This window comes from Danio rerio, chromosome 20 (genome assembly GCF_052040795.2).
Source record: "Danio rerio strain M-AB ecotype USA chromosome 20, GRCz13ab, whole genome shotgun sequence".
Taxonomy (NCBI): domain Eukaryota; kingdom Metazoa; phylum Chordata; class Actinopteri; order Cypriniformes; family Danionidae; genus Danio; species Danio rerio.
This window is the reverse complement of record NC_141040.1, coordinates 29,889,095-29,903,711: the sequence shown is the minus strand read 5'-3', so window position 1 is coordinate 29,903,711 and position 14,617 is coordinate 29,889,095. Positions and strand designations below refer to the sequence as shown.

Sequence of the window (14,617 nt, the reverse complement as noted above, 5' to 3'; positions counted from 1 at the left end):
AAATACAAGTCAATTGAGGTACTGGTACAAGCGTCCAATGTAGGGTAAAAATTGGAAGAGTCCATGGGGAAGTTGATGGAGGATAAGATCATAGAAGCTGAAATGGCCCAGATGATGTGAGGTGGAGGTGGAATCCAAGGTGGAGTTTTGAGATGAACCAATAGAAGTGGCATTGGTGGAGACCCAGGCAGAGGCTGAAGAATGGCATCAAGTATTTTAGAGAGAGTCATTGAACACTCATTTAAATTATGTGATTGCTATGGGGAAGAAGAAAGTATTGAGGGCCAAGATGGTTAGGATTATGGTGAAACTAATACAGAAAGGACCAAAGTTGCAGTTCTGAGCCCAACTGACAGTAATGATGACTTAACAAGTGGAGACCCTAGCAGACTTTGAAGGATGGAATCAAGTCTTTATGAGTGAGTCATTAAATCCTTCACTTAAAATGTTTCATTGTGAGGAGCAGTGATCCAAATTTAAAACAGAAGTCAATGGGGTACTTATAAGAAGAGACATGCGTGCCAAAATAGTCAAGATGACAGTGACCCACTTCAGAACCAATAGATCAAGGTGCATTCCCAATGCCAACCAACAGCAGCAACACTGGAAGAAGTGAAGAGGCAAATCAAAGCAGAGATCATTTGACCATAATGGACCAGAAGACAGGAGTCACTGTGTCTCTGTTGGAGGACCGAATACAATGGACACATTGTGTCTGAAATTACTGAACTGTTATAGAAAATCGCAATCTTAATAAATCTTAATCAAATCTTAATAGAATTCACTGCACTGATGTGACATTAACGTAACTTGCCATTCTATTTTGCTTCTCCTGAACAGACTTTGGTTCCAACTGCTCAAAGGACTAAAACTGCATCTGGACTTGTGCGAGGCCATGCATATTCAGTCACTGGAGTTGAGCAGGTATGATTTTCATGTGCTTAAACAAAAGTGCACACACCTAAAACAGAACACTGCAAAAAGATGTAGTCTTAGCAACATTTTTTAATGTTATAACAAAAACCTTGTTCACAGGGTAAACGAAAGGATGGTAAAGACCTAATGATTCGTCTGGTTCGTGTGCGAGACCCCTGGGGTGTTGCCCCCCCTCCTGCCTGTAAATCTAATGACTGGGTTGAACTCGCCAAAACCGAACAAGACAAGCAGAGACTACAGCCTGGAGAGCAAGGGGAGTTCTGGTTAGTATTTTTCACCGCTTCATAAAACCATCAGGCTTCCTGAAACTCACAAGTTTTCATTTAATACCAAACCAATGGAGTCCATCTTTTCTTATAATTTTAATCCCTCCTCAAGGATGTGCTTTGAGGAGTTTCAGAAGAACTTCACCAAACTGGAGATCTGCAATCTTACTCCAGACACTCTTGAGGATGACCAGATGTTCAAGTGGAATGTAACTGTACATGAGGGCCGATGGGTGAAAGGTTGTTCTGCTGGTGGCTGCAGAAACTTTCCAGGTATCATCCAAGTATAATCTGGCAGCAAAGTAGACTCATTTGCCTTTATGATTCAAAGTCATTAATAAGTACATTAAATGAGATGTGATTTAGATACACATACTCACCAGCCACCTGCCACCACCTTGCTTGTACAGGGAAGTAGAGAACTAGTACAGATCTGTGTTAATTTTTCATGGCACAGATTCAACAAGTTGCGGAAGTTATTTCTTAGACAATATTGACTTGAAAACATCAACTGTAGCAGTTTGGTTGATTTAACATCCATGAAGCAAATCTCTCATTGCACTACATGTTAAAGGTGTTGTATTGAAGGCTTCTTAAACATTTTTCTGAAGCACATCCACACTGCATTTTACATGTCTCCATCACACACCACTGACTTATCAGCTGACAGTTTAAGAAAATAGTTTGAGATAACTGGAGGTTTATATAATTTACCGGTACATTATACTGCTGGTTATATTAATCACAACATGGATAAACAGTGGTCATAAACAGATATGCATGATCAACAACAATGCTCAGGTAAGCTGAACCAGTCTGGCTATTCTTCTCTGACTTCTAGCGTCAAAAAGGCATTTTTACCACCATAAACATCTCTTGCTTGATAGTTGTTTGTGTATAAAAAATTCCCAATAGATCAGCAGTTTCGGAAATACTCAGACTTGTCCATCCTGGCACCAACAACAAACATTTTCAAATTCACTCAAGTGAAACTTCTTTTTCTATTCTGATGCTTAGTTTGAACTTCAGGAGAGTAGACTGTCTATCTCTCTATTCTGTCACAGACACATACTGGACAAACCCTCAATTCCGTCTGGTTCTTCTGGAGGCGGATGCTAAAGAGAAGACCTGCACAGTGGTGGTGGCACTAATGCAAAAGGGCAGGAGAGTAGAGCGCTGCTCTGGTGCAACCCTTCACAACATTGGGTTTGCCATCTACGAGGTGTGTTCAAACAAACACGCCGCTTCACACCAACATGCAATAGTGCTTACTCTTTTTAATCAACACTAAAAGGTCTTTATTGTTCGATGAGCAACCTTCCACAGAGCCTTCTTATTGCACAAAATATTCTTTAGATTATTAAAATGTAGTTAAAAGAACACCTCACCTTTTTTGTAGCTAAATAGACTCACTTTTATCTCACCTAGACAGTAGTTTTACCATTTTGAAATCATTCTGCCAATTTGGTGCTTGACTTCAGGCAGAAACAGGCCACTTATTTCCCTGTCTATAAACAACAGTTCAGTGGACACTGTTTAGCAGGTGAAATTCCTAGAACTAGACTTGATCTCACGAGACCACTTGTCATGCTATAAGCACATCAGCGACTGCATTTTCTGAAAAAGTTGAGAACAGCTCAGCCCATCAACAAACAATTTACATAGGAGCTGATGTGAGTGTCCTGATAAATGGCATCTCCGTCTATATGACAACAGCAGTGTATCAGACAAAAACACTCTGAAGGGAATAGTTAAGTCTGAAAACACTGGCATATACAACAATGCTTGTCAAGGGCAAACAGCATTTAAAGGGATCCAACCCATTCTGGTCACGGCCGGTTTATGCTCCTGTGCAGTTCTGTATATATATATTTATTTATTATGGTTTTATGGGGTGCTTCTTTAGCAGCGCTAAGAAGAATTTTTTTTATCCTTTATTTTATAGGCTGAATTTACATGGCTAGTTAGTATGTATTTGTTAACAGTTAAGCAAGCTAAAATTATCATTTGCTTTCACTTGCACTTTTTTGAATAAATTAATGAATGACATAAATTTTGTAGATTGATTTAAACTCCGTTTACTCATTGTTTTCCCAGGTTCCTAAGGAGGTATGGCTACATTCATGAAGAGGCTACACTGAGGACTGTAACATTTATTTTGTTTTACAAAACCTAAATGAACTCCTTAAATCTTTTAAATAGTTTTATCTGCTACCTTTATTGTAGATGAAGGGCAACCAACAACAACAGCTGTCGAAGGATTTCTTCCTTTATAATGCCTCCACAGCTCGCTCCAAGTCTTACGTCAACATACGTGAAGTGACGGAGCGATTCTGCCTGAAACCAGGCGAGTATGTCATCATTCCATCCACCTTCGATCCCCACAAGGAGAGCGAGTTTCTGCTCAGAGTCTTCTCTGAGAACAGAAGCACCTCAAAGTGAGTCTGAACACTGCATTTCTCTATGATAACGAATGTCACTACAGTCATTATAGCATTTGCTGATGTATTAATTGGTACTATTAGAAGAACATCATGTTGTCATAAAAATTATGCAACACTTTAAAATAAAATTTCAATAATTGTTTAATACATTAATTAGCAATAACAATAAGCAACATATTTTTCACAGTATTTATTTCTTTGTGAACGCCTGTTCGTAAAAAACGCTACAGTTCAGGGTAAATAATATAGATAGTGAAACTTTTGATTTCAATATTGTGTTAGGTAAATGTTACAATTAAATTAAACAAATGCTTCATAAGTAATACTTCATTGTTAGATCTTGTCAATTACTGTAGTAAGCTGATGTCAAGAATTGAAAATTCACTGTAAAGCAGGGATCTCAAACAGCCGGCCCATGGGCCAATTGGGGATTGGAAAAAATTAGTCCTGTGATTGCTGTTCAATCAAATCGCACATAGAAATGAATTACCTCCTCAAGACATGGGCGATTTATAATTGCAGCAAACTGTTTGGAAGCATTGAAAGTATCCAAAAGAAGATGTTCAAAATCTTTACACGCATTGACTTAGAGATTGTTTAGATGCATGTCACTGATGAGAAGATGACGGATGCATAATACTTACTACTCTTGAGTACTTTTGAAAGGTATATCTTTTACTCATATTTTGAGTACTATTAACAACAGACACTTTTACTCTACTTGCACCACATTTTTAGACAGGTGTTGGTACTTTAACTTAAGTGGACATTTAAAGTACTGTACTATATGTTAGAGCCACTTTCGATTTTTCCTAGGGCTTAGTGGCAGCACATTTGAACTCTTAAATGTCTATTGAAAATACTTTCAATAGTTTTATATTTTGTTACAGACATACAGTGTCATCCTGCAACTGTTTTACAGCATATGAAATGTCCCAAACACTATTTTTAACCGTCCAAAATAGGGAAAAAATGTTGTTTTTACTCTCTAATACTCAAAACATGTTTAAAAAATGCCTATGTTAAATATGCATTAAAAAACAGGAAAAGTGTTTTGTGTAAATTCATACCACGAGTCAACATACATGGACATCATTTTTCTCTAAAAGTACACCATATCAAAAGATGATACTTAGGTTTTTATTCTAATCAGGTTTCAATAAGCCCAAATAGCAAAGGGAAATAAAAAATGCATGTAAAAAATCACCTTAAATGTTGAAATATACGTTTGTAAGTGCTCTATTTTTGCTAAAGCTGTACAATTGAAAATATGCAAGGGTCATTTGATTATAATCAGTTTTATACCACCTCTATTTTGTTGTACAAACACATCTTCATGGATTACACGTTATGATGGTGGTGTAAATATGATCATTTTGCTAATATTCGATTCAAAATGTCTTATTTACTTGATTTTCGTCAGATGCATATTAAGAAAATGTGCATTACTAAATTTTAACTGCTGACTGAATATGGCCCTCCGCCAATTTGAGTTTGAGACCCCTGCTGTAAAGTGTTACCAAATTGTATACATCTTTTTTCAGCATCATTAGTCCAGTCATCAGTGTTTCACGATCATTCAAAAATCAAGTTAATTAATATTTTCAGTGTTTAATCTGTTGAAACAATATTGTACATCCATTATACATTACATGTAACAGTAACAGGTTAAAACTATAAACTGGCATTTTTAATTAGGAGAATGATTTAATGCATTTTTGTTTTATTTAAATCTATTATAAATCTAATCTGTTCTATTTATATTTTGAACTGATAATTATTCCCCCGAATTTCTCTATACACCCAATTTTTCTCTTAAAAAAATACTTGAATTGTTTAAGGGTTTTCTTTTTCAGTTGGCCCAAACTTGACTCCAGAGTGATAGAAAAGGTGTCTATGCGTCATTTAAAATGTATTAATTTTCATATAATAATATAAAATACTCGTTTGGTAAGCTGTACATGAAGTCCCAAGTCTGTTAATGACTTCTTTTTCAAAGCTATTAAAAAGCGTTTCATATTTAAGCCCTTTTAACGGAGTAGGTTTTTTTTAAAGAGCCCCTTGACCTGTAAACGCTCCAGTGACAGCTGCATGTTTTCTCTCAGAGTTATAGATGCAGAGATTGAAGCTGAGCTCATGGTGAGATACACCTGTCTCTGTCTGTCTGTCATAATATTTTACTGTCTCTATGCTTGTCTAAATTACTGTCAAGTGATCTGGTCTCTTAGTACATCTTTAATTTAGATCTTTCAGTAAAACCAAATGAATACAGAACTCCCCTATTAAGTTTCTCCTCTTAAATACCAGAGAATAAAAATATTTGTATTTTTTTTATACCAGCAGGTAGATAACGTCAAGAAAAAAATCAAGGTAAATATGCGGATGAGATGTCCCATCATTTTCCTCCCTTTCCTATGTGACATGTTAGAAAGTGAAAAAGAAAAATATGGAAATAATGGAAATGATTTTGATGCTGTGTTAATTGGCTTGCTGTTGTCAACATGCAGCTCTGTTTTCAGCTTTTGTTTGGCTTCAGTAATGACAAAAAGCATGTGCACAGCATGATATCAAAACTGCAATTCATCATCACACTCAGAATTATAATAATCACATCACTGCCTGCTTGTGATATGTTTGTGTTGTCAAGGAGAAGGAAAATACAAATGTCTAATCAAAGGAACATTTATTATAAGCATATAATAAAGAATTTGGTCTTTTTTTTTTTAGAAAAAGTGAAAGAAAACACCAAATATAAACAGTTTAGCATTTAATGACATATTCATAATTTTTTATATGATTCAGAATGCAAGTATAAGAATTAAATAACCTTAAAAAAAGCTTTTAATATGACATTTAACTAAGCAGTGACCTAGAAATGTAGAAAGTTTGATTTCAACTTTACACGCACACAATTTAAAATTCACATTTAATGCAATGTATATTTAAGAAATGCTTTAAAATGAGCTGAATCAACACAATTCTTGAGTTTATTTATTTTTAAAACAACTTAATTGTTTTAAATTCATTCCATCTACATTTGTAAAAACACTTAAGTTACCTTAATTGATTTGTGTTGGAACAACATGAAGTAATTTTGTGGAACCCTGCATTAAGACTTTCTAAGGCTCTAAACATAAACATTTGCTGTTAAAGCCCAAAATAAACACTTGCTGTTAAACTACTTGGCCTCGGGCCATTCAAGGCTTTAAAAAATTAAAACAATTTAAGTCAGCATTAAATCTAAATTTACTCTTGAATGTTCTAAAAGATGCATATCTGCACCTCGTTATTATGTGAAAATTCATTTTAATCAAATTTTATAATAATCTTTCCACCCTCAAAATGACTTTTCTACTTTTCTGGTCACATGGAGTGCATTTAAGGTGGTGCTATCAATGCGTGTCTCATTGCTGCCCTGCCTTTATCTATTCGTCAGTGGTACTTAATTTTGTTAGCAAACATCCATCTTCTAACGATCGAATCACTTCACAAAAAACTAAATTATGCACAGTTTTTTTTTCTCATTTCACATAATTTTTAATTGGGTGCAACAATCATGATATAAGATAAAAGGATAATCTTAACTAGTTTCATGCCAACTTTAAGGAAGATTTTTAGCTAACACTTGACTTGAAGAATCAAAAAAAAAAAAATCAAAAAAAAAAAAAAACAAGGTCATTGGCTTCCAGCACTTTGACACAGTGCGCTTCCTAACTTCATGCGCTGTGACATGATTAAAGGTATCGTTTCCATGTTAAAAGAAGTTTTTGTCCTAACCAACACAAAATTTATATTTTAGAAACTACTTCTATTTACGCAACGTTGCAACACAACAGCATTTACCACTGTGGCAAAGATCACCTGAGGAACAGATTATGTGCTTTATTCAGTGTTAAATGCTCCCAATGTGAGTTTAAATATAATTTTACATTTATTTGCCTTACTACTGAAAGCAGGAGCAGATAGTCCACATCAGATCTTGAAAATAAAATCAATAGCAGACTGTTTGGAAATTACATTTGAACTGTGAAATTTGCCTCACAATTCTAAGATACATCTCACAAACCGAATGACTTTTTTTACTTTCATTGTTGGTTTGTTTGCTAGTTGTAGTTTTTTTACTCATTAGAAATGAACATCCTAAACAACAAGGTTATTTTGTTTGTTTTGTTTGTATTTTAATGATCAGTAATATTATTACCACTGTAGCTTGTTTAGATGATGCTTGTGTTTTATTTGATTTCAAGGGCATTGGAAGTAATTTCTACTGGTTATGATGCAGATCATGACTGTTGGTAGAATGCATTCACTATTCAACACCAAATAAAAATATAAAAAATATAATTTACGTGTGCTTTTCCAATAAAAAAGGACAAATGACAAGTATGATTGCTAAGTAATATCACACAGGGTAGATTACCACCAAACATTTATTTCACATCAAGTTTATTATATCAGTTCTCATTTTTGCAGAGGATGATTAGTGACAGATTAGAGACAGATTGGGATGATTAGAGACAGAGAATGTCTCTGTTAAATCAAGTCACTCTGGTGCTAGATGTGAAACTATGAAATAGTGGTTTATTTTATCCCAGTAACATGTAAAAAAAAAAAGTAGGTTAAGACGAACAGCTGGTATTAACTCTGCTGGATCTTATAGGAAGAGTGTCTAATGATCAGCCACTCAGTAGCCTATTAATAATGCCAAAGTTGGTAATTAGATTAAAAGCCTTTACTATTTAATTGGAAGTGCAGTGTTTCTGTCATGTCGAGTCACTGTTGATGCAGACAAATTGCTTGTCGCTGGAATATTGTTGCATCATTTGTTGTTAGGACACTGTGTGAGTCAAAAACAAAACAAAAAAACATAACAAAATTAGTGTATTCAAGACTTATGAAGTGAAAAGATCTTTCTGATCGAAACTGAAGATTATGCAACATTATTACCTTAACTTCCGCTCTGTCACTGTGAAAAATACATTAATTCGGTGTTTGCTGTATGTTTTTTTTACTCTCAAAGTGCTAGTAGCCGTTGACTTCTATGAATAATTTAAAAAGTCATCAAAAAAAAACGTTTAGGTAAAAATGTTTATCAATGTTCTTCTTGAAAATATAGCGTCACTGACATTTTTAGCAGTGTGAGGGTAAAATGAACAAATTTTCTTTCTTGAGTAAAACATCCTTTAAATTATTAAGCTGTATAATATTTCTCATTCTCAGCCATTTGAGGAAGAGGAGACTGAAGAGGAAAAACAGTTCAGGGCCATCTTTCAGCAGATAGCTGGAGACGTGAGTGCTAATATGAAATACATTTTAAACTTATCACATATACTTAACACAATTACTGCAACCATATTGCTTCTTGCAGGATATGGAGATTAACGCCAATGAGCTCAGGACTGTCCTAAACAGAGTGGTTGCCAAACGTAATAGAAAAATCTTGTTTTTCGCTACTAATTGTCTATTAATAAATGCCTAGATATCTAGAAAGTACTGATAATCCATGCTTTTCTTTGCTCTTCTCAGATAAAGAGCTAAAAACAGAGGGCTTCAGTCTGGAAAGTTGCAGAAGTATGATCGCACTCCTGGATGTATCCTTCATTTAGTTCTGCTATGCATTATGGACAAATAATAGAAGATTATTTGCAATGTAAAGAAGCAATACAGCCAGTAAGTTTTCAGTAATGGAAGAATTAGTTTGCATTAAATATGCCTACTTCCATACAGCTATAGGGAAAAATAAGACATCATTTGCAAAATCTCTGGATTTAATAGGTCTGGGATTGATTTTATTTTTTAAAAAGTTTTATAAATGTATGAAATTATTGTATAAGCAAAAGTAAAATATTAAAATTTGTATTTTCCAGAAAATGATAATTGGAAAAAAATAACAAATGTTTTCGATTATTATTAATTTTGTAACTCTTCTGAAGTAAAAAAAAAAATTTAAACATGTCAGAAATCATGGCATCTTGTTGTCATGTTGACCATATTGTCATTTTATCACACACACACACACACACACACACACACACACACACACACACACACACACACACACACACACACACACACACATCGGAAACCTTGGAATTATTTCCAGTTATTTTTTAATCTAATCAATGTAAAAACTCCTTTGTCAGAAGTAGGATTTGAACCCACGCCTCCATCTGGAGTCCTGAATGCTCATTCCTAGAGAAGGTTGATTGAGAGGGGTCTGGCTGCAGACTGGGTGCAGTGCAATCTAAGCTGCATCCAATGCTTTTTAATGCGCTCACCTAACCTCACCCCTGACCCTACCCATCACAGTGAAGTCACTCACTCCGTTGAGTGCATTGAGTCTGACATTGCATTGCTAAGTGATGCAGTCTCAGCTTGCATCATAAAGGCTGCATCCAGATACTATTGAGTTGATTTACCTTGAGTCTGGTGCCTTAGACCACTCGGCCATTCTGACACGTTTCTTACTGTGGTGTGGTGCAATCCACAAATAAAGAATCTATTGAGGCAACCTGCAAAGGAAAAACACATTATTTGCATTTTCTAATCATTAGGTCACTTTTCCTCTTCTTATCATTAGGAAAACTCCATTATCAGAAGCGGGATTTGAACCCACGCCTCCATCTGGAGATCAGAATTCTCATACCTTGAGAAGATCAATTCATCTTGAGTCTGGCACCTTAGAAAACTCTGCCATTCTGACATGTTCCTTTTTTGTTGTTTAGTGCACTCGATTACTAATGCCTCCATTGAGGCAAAGTTCAGAGAGTAACACCAGCAATAAAAACCTGTAAATCATCAACATTTCTTTTTGTAATAAATCTAATATCTCTATTGTCAGAAGTGGGATTTGAACCCACGCCTCCATCGGGAGACCAGAATTCTCATTAACTGAGAAAGTTGGTTCACCTTGAGTCTGGCGCCTTAGACCACTCGGCCATTCTGACACATGTTTTTGCAAAGGTTTGGTGCACTCCACAATTAAAGACTTGTTGAGGCAAACTGCAACAGAGAACTGCAACATCAGAAACCTTTGAATTATTTCCATTTCTTTTCCCTCTTCTAATCAATAGGAAAACTTCACTGTCAGAAGTGGGATTTGAACCCACGCCTACATCTGGAGACCAGAATCCTTATTCCTTGAGAAGTTCGATTCATCTTGAGTCTGGCACCTTAGACCACTCAGCCATTCTGACACATGTGTTTCTATGGTATAGTGCACTACATTACTAATGCCTCCATTGAGGCAAAGTTCAGAGAGTAACACCAGCAATAAAAACCTGTAAATCATCTACGTTTCTTTTCATAATCTAATAAATCTAATATTTCTATTGTCAGAAGTCTCCATCAGGAGACCAGAATTCTCATTAACTGAGAAAGTCGATTCACCTTGAGTCTGGCACCTTAGACCAGGGGTTTTCAAACTTTTTCAGCTGAGGGCCCATTTGTGTAGGGCGAATTCTTTTGGGGACCCCCCAAAAATAAAAATGACATTTTTAACAACTGTACTTAATTTTTTTTAAATTGTATTATTCAATACATTTATATTATTATATATTATTCAATAAATTTATATTATTCATTATCTGGATTAATCTTTGTAAGATGTTAGTTGAGTTGACATGGTTTTAGTGCTTCAATCTATTGATCAAATTTTGATGCGTAGTACTCATTGTGATCTGCTCTCACTGGATTATTCCATCAAGCCATATTTTGTGTTTGAGTCGTCACTTTACACAGTTTTTATGCAATTTTTATGCTTTTTTTCAGCCTATGCACAGCTAGACTCTTCTGTATTTACCCTTACAGCTGAGAGTCTAAATGTATCTCAAATTTAAAGCTTTAAAGTTTTAAAGAAATCATCAGCCTGTTAACTGTTGTAACTAGCAATACTACAATGGAGGCTGTAGTGGTTCAGTGTGTTTTGTTTATTTTTATTCCTTTTTTTGTGCACATCATAATTTACTCAGGTCGACAATCCTGACTTACACTGATAAAAAAATAATTTCCTAAATGCAATCTAGAATTTGGTATTCAAGTTCAAAGAGCCACAAGTTTTACTTTGCATAATTTTAAAAGCTTTGCTGACTTTAAAATGTTCATACCAGTTTGTTAATAATAATACTGAACATTACATTTAAATTAGTTACACAAACAAATATGGGAAAAAGTGGAACAAAAATGCATTTATATTCAGAGTATTAAAATTTGATCAGGTATGTTGAGCTCCATTAAATACAGAGCACTAATACATTTTAATATTTAATATTTATTAGCCCTATAACATAACACAAACAGATACATTATAATTTTTATAGGCTATAGTGGTTTTACTCAGGGTGTATACAATTTAGTTTTTTTAATTATCCAGTTATGAACCAATGTGAGTAAGAGGTCCTCTGCAGAGCTCATCCAGCTGTCATTAGTGTAACAGGAGTGAAACTGAGCACTCACTGATGTGATGACAGCTCCATTCATTGTTATTGCAGCACTTTTTGCTTTACAATTTTAATATGTTTGTTTGCCATGCAGCAAAGAGGACCGTCTGATATTTGTACAATGCAAAGTGTAAAGCCTGTCGCGCTGTGGACGAGGTGCAATGTTGTGCTGTGTCTTTAAAATGCTATTTGTTCCCTATAAGTGAAGCCTGCGCAGAAAGGCGCGTACTCCGCAGCACCCAGCTGATCGGTTACTTAGGAACGCAAGCCATAAACAGGGTAGTGCTTTCAGCAACCGATAATGTTCTTATTGATCATGTATTTTAACTGAAATATAGTCAGTCAAACCTGAGCATTCATTTAGTTGTTTAGCGTAAAAGAGGTAAGCGTAAGTGAAAGGTAAACGCCGTCAGGTGCAGCAGACAAGCGCCAAAAATCACAGTCAGGAAGCGCCTGGCCAGAAGCGCTTATTCAATAAAAGTCCCCGTTCACGGAGGCGGGCCGCTGCGCTTCTTTTCCTGTGTCACAAAAGTGTCAACTGCATTTAAATGACATAAGCATAAAACTTCATTTTTGCAGTACTTTTGAGCTCAAATTATAATAAAAATATATTAACCTTCAGAATGATGTGGGACACAAAATTCATCCATGTCGGCTCATTGATCTAAAATTTCTTTGCGGCCCCCAGTTTGAAAATCCCTGCCTTAGACCACTCGGCCATTCTGACAGATATTTTGCAAAGGTGTGGTGCCATCTACAAATAAAGACTCTACTGAGGCAAACAGCAACAGACAACTGCAACATCAGAAACCTTTGAATTATTTCCATTTCTTTTCCCCTTCTAATCAATAGGAAAACTCCATTGTCAGAAGTAGGATTTGAACCCACGCCTCCATCTGGAGACCAGAATCCTCGTTCCTTGAGAAGATTGATTCATCTTGAGTCTGGCGCCTTAGACCACTCGGCCATTCTGACACATACATTTCAATGGTACAGTGCACTAAATTACTAATGCCCCCATTGAGGCAAAGTTCAGAGCGCAAAACCAGCAATAAAAACCTGTAGATCATCTTCGTTGCTTTATCTAATCTAATAAATCTGAAATATCTATGGTCAGAAGTGGGATTTGAACCTACGCTTCCATCTGAAGCCCAGAATTCTCATTAGCTGAGAAGGTTGAATGACTGTGAGCCTAGCACCTTAGACCACTCGGACACACATTTTTTGCTACAGTGTGGTGCAATCCACAAATAAAGAATCTGTTGAGGCAACCTGCAAAGAACAACAGTATTATTTCCATTTCTTTTCCCTCTTCTAATCAATAGGAATACACTGTTGTCAGAAGTGGGATTTGAACCCACGCCTCCATCTGGAGACCAGAATCCTCATTCCTTGAGAAGATTGATTCATCTTGAGTCTGGCGCCTTAGACCACTCGGCCATTCTGACACATACATTTCAATGGTACAGTGCACTAAATTACTAATGCCACCATTGAGGCAAAGTTCAGAGCGCAAAACCAGCAATAAAAACCTGTAGATCATCTTTATTGCTTTATCTAATCTAATAAATCTGAAATATCTATGGTCAGAAGTGGGATTTGAACCTATGCTTCCATCTGAAGCTCAGATTTCTCATTAGCTGGGAAGGTTGAATGACTGTGAGCCTAGCACCTTAGATCACTCGGACACACATTTTTTGCTACAGTGTGGTGCAATCCACAAATAAAGAATCTGTTGAGGCAACCTGCAAAGGACAACAGTATTATTTCCATTTCTTTTCCCTCTTCTAATCAATAGGAAAACAATGTTGTCAGAAGTGGGATTTGAACCCACGCCTCCATCTGGAGAGGAGGACCCTCATACGTTGAGAAGATTGATTAAAATTGAGACTGGCACCTTAGACCACTCAGCCATTCTGACAGCTGACTTTTGTGTGGTATAGTGCACACCATTGCTAATGCCTCCATTGAGGCAAAGATCAGGGAGTTACACCAGCAATAATAACCTGTAAATCATCTGCGTTTCTTTTCGTAATGTAATAAATCTAATATTTCTGTTGTCAGAAGTGGGATTTGAACCCACGCCTCCATCGGGAGACCAGAATCCTCATAAACTGAGAAAGTTGATTCACCTTGAGTCTGGCGCCTTAGACCACTCGGCCATTCTGACAGATTTTGCAACAGTGTGGTGCAATCTACAAATAAAGACTCTACTGATGCAAACAGCGAGAGACAACTGCAACATCAGAAACCTTTGAATTATTTCCATTTCTTTTCCCCTTCTAATCAATAGGAAAACTCAACCATCAGAAGTGCGATTTGAACCCACGCCTCCATCTGGAGACCAGAATGCTGATTCCTTGAGAAGATTGATTCATCTTGAGTCTGCTGCCTTAGACCGCTCGGCCATTCTGACACATTCATTTCAGCGGTACAGTGCACTACATTACTGCCTCCATTGAGGCAAAGTTCAGAGCGCAAAACCAGCAATAAAAACCTGTAGTTCATCTTCATTGCTTTATCTAATCTAATA

At 36.1% G+C, this 14,617-nt stretch overlaps 1 protein-coding gene, 1 long non-coding RNA gene and 5 other non-coding genes across 8 annotated transcripts in view; 1 reads left to right on the top strand and 6 right to left on the bottom strand.

The window, feature by feature from the left end:
* Window positions 1–14,617, top strand: part of capn3b (calpain 3b) — a 46,366-nt gene that overhangs the window by 8,217 nt on the left and 23,532 nt on the right. Inside the window, 11 exon segments of one of the 2 annotated variants that reach the window (NM_001243321.1) lie at window positions 841–924; window positions 1,036–1,199; window positions 1,315–1,475; window positions 2,267–2,424; window positions 3,300–3,311; window positions 3,429–3,640; window positions 5,752–5,785; window positions 5,987–6,016; window positions 8,867–8,935; window positions 9,015–9,072; window positions 9,173–9,237. In NM_001243321.1, coding sequence (NP_001230250.1) covers window positions 841–924; window positions 1,036–1,199; window positions 1,315–1,475; window positions 2,267–2,424; window positions 3,300–3,311; window positions 3,429–3,640; window positions 5,752–5,785; window positions 5,987–6,016; window positions 8,867–8,935; window positions 9,015–9,072; window positions 9,173–9,237 — 1,047 coding nt within the window. 2 annotated transcript variants of the gene reach the window in all.
* On the bottom strand, window positions 8,040–10,409 carry LOC110438179 (uncharacterized). Its single transcript, XR_015518429.1, has 3 exons — window positions 10,293–10,409; window positions 10,066–10,158; window positions 8,040–8,483 (listed from the first exon to the last, which is right to left on the bottom strand). It is a non-coding gene; the product is annotated as an uncharacterized LOC110438179 (long non-coding RNA).
* On the bottom strand, window positions 10,482–10,593 carry trnal-caa (transfer RNA leucine (anticodon CAA)). Its single transcript has 2 exons — window positions 10,556–10,593; window positions 10,482–10,527 (listed from the first exon to the last, which is right to left on the bottom strand). It is a non-coding gene; the product is annotated as a tRNA-Leu (tRNA).
* trnal-caa (transfer RNA leucine (anticodon CAA)) lies at window positions 10,731–10,842 on the bottom strand. The gene is made up of 2 exons: window positions 10,805–10,842; window positions 10,731–10,776 (listed from the first exon to the last, which is right to left on the bottom strand). It is a non-coding gene; the product is annotated as a tRNA-Leu (tRNA).
* Window positions 12,948–13,059, bottom strand: trnal-caa (transfer RNA leucine (anticodon CAA)). Its single transcript has 2 exons — window positions 13,022–13,059; window positions 12,948–12,993 (listed from the first exon to the last, which is right to left on the bottom strand). It is a non-coding gene; the product is annotated as a tRNA-Leu (tRNA).
* trnal-caa (transfer RNA leucine (anticodon CAA)) lies at window positions 13,421–13,532 on the bottom strand. Its single transcript has 2 exons — window positions 13,495–13,532; window positions 13,421–13,466 (listed from the first exon to the last, which is right to left on the bottom strand). It is a non-coding gene; the product is annotated as a tRNA-Leu (tRNA).
* On the bottom strand, window positions 14,143–14,254 carry trnal-caa (transfer RNA leucine (anticodon CAA)). Its single transcript has 2 exons — window positions 14,217–14,254; window positions 14,143–14,188 (listed from the first exon to the last, which is right to left on the bottom strand). It is a non-coding gene; the product is annotated as a tRNA-Leu (tRNA).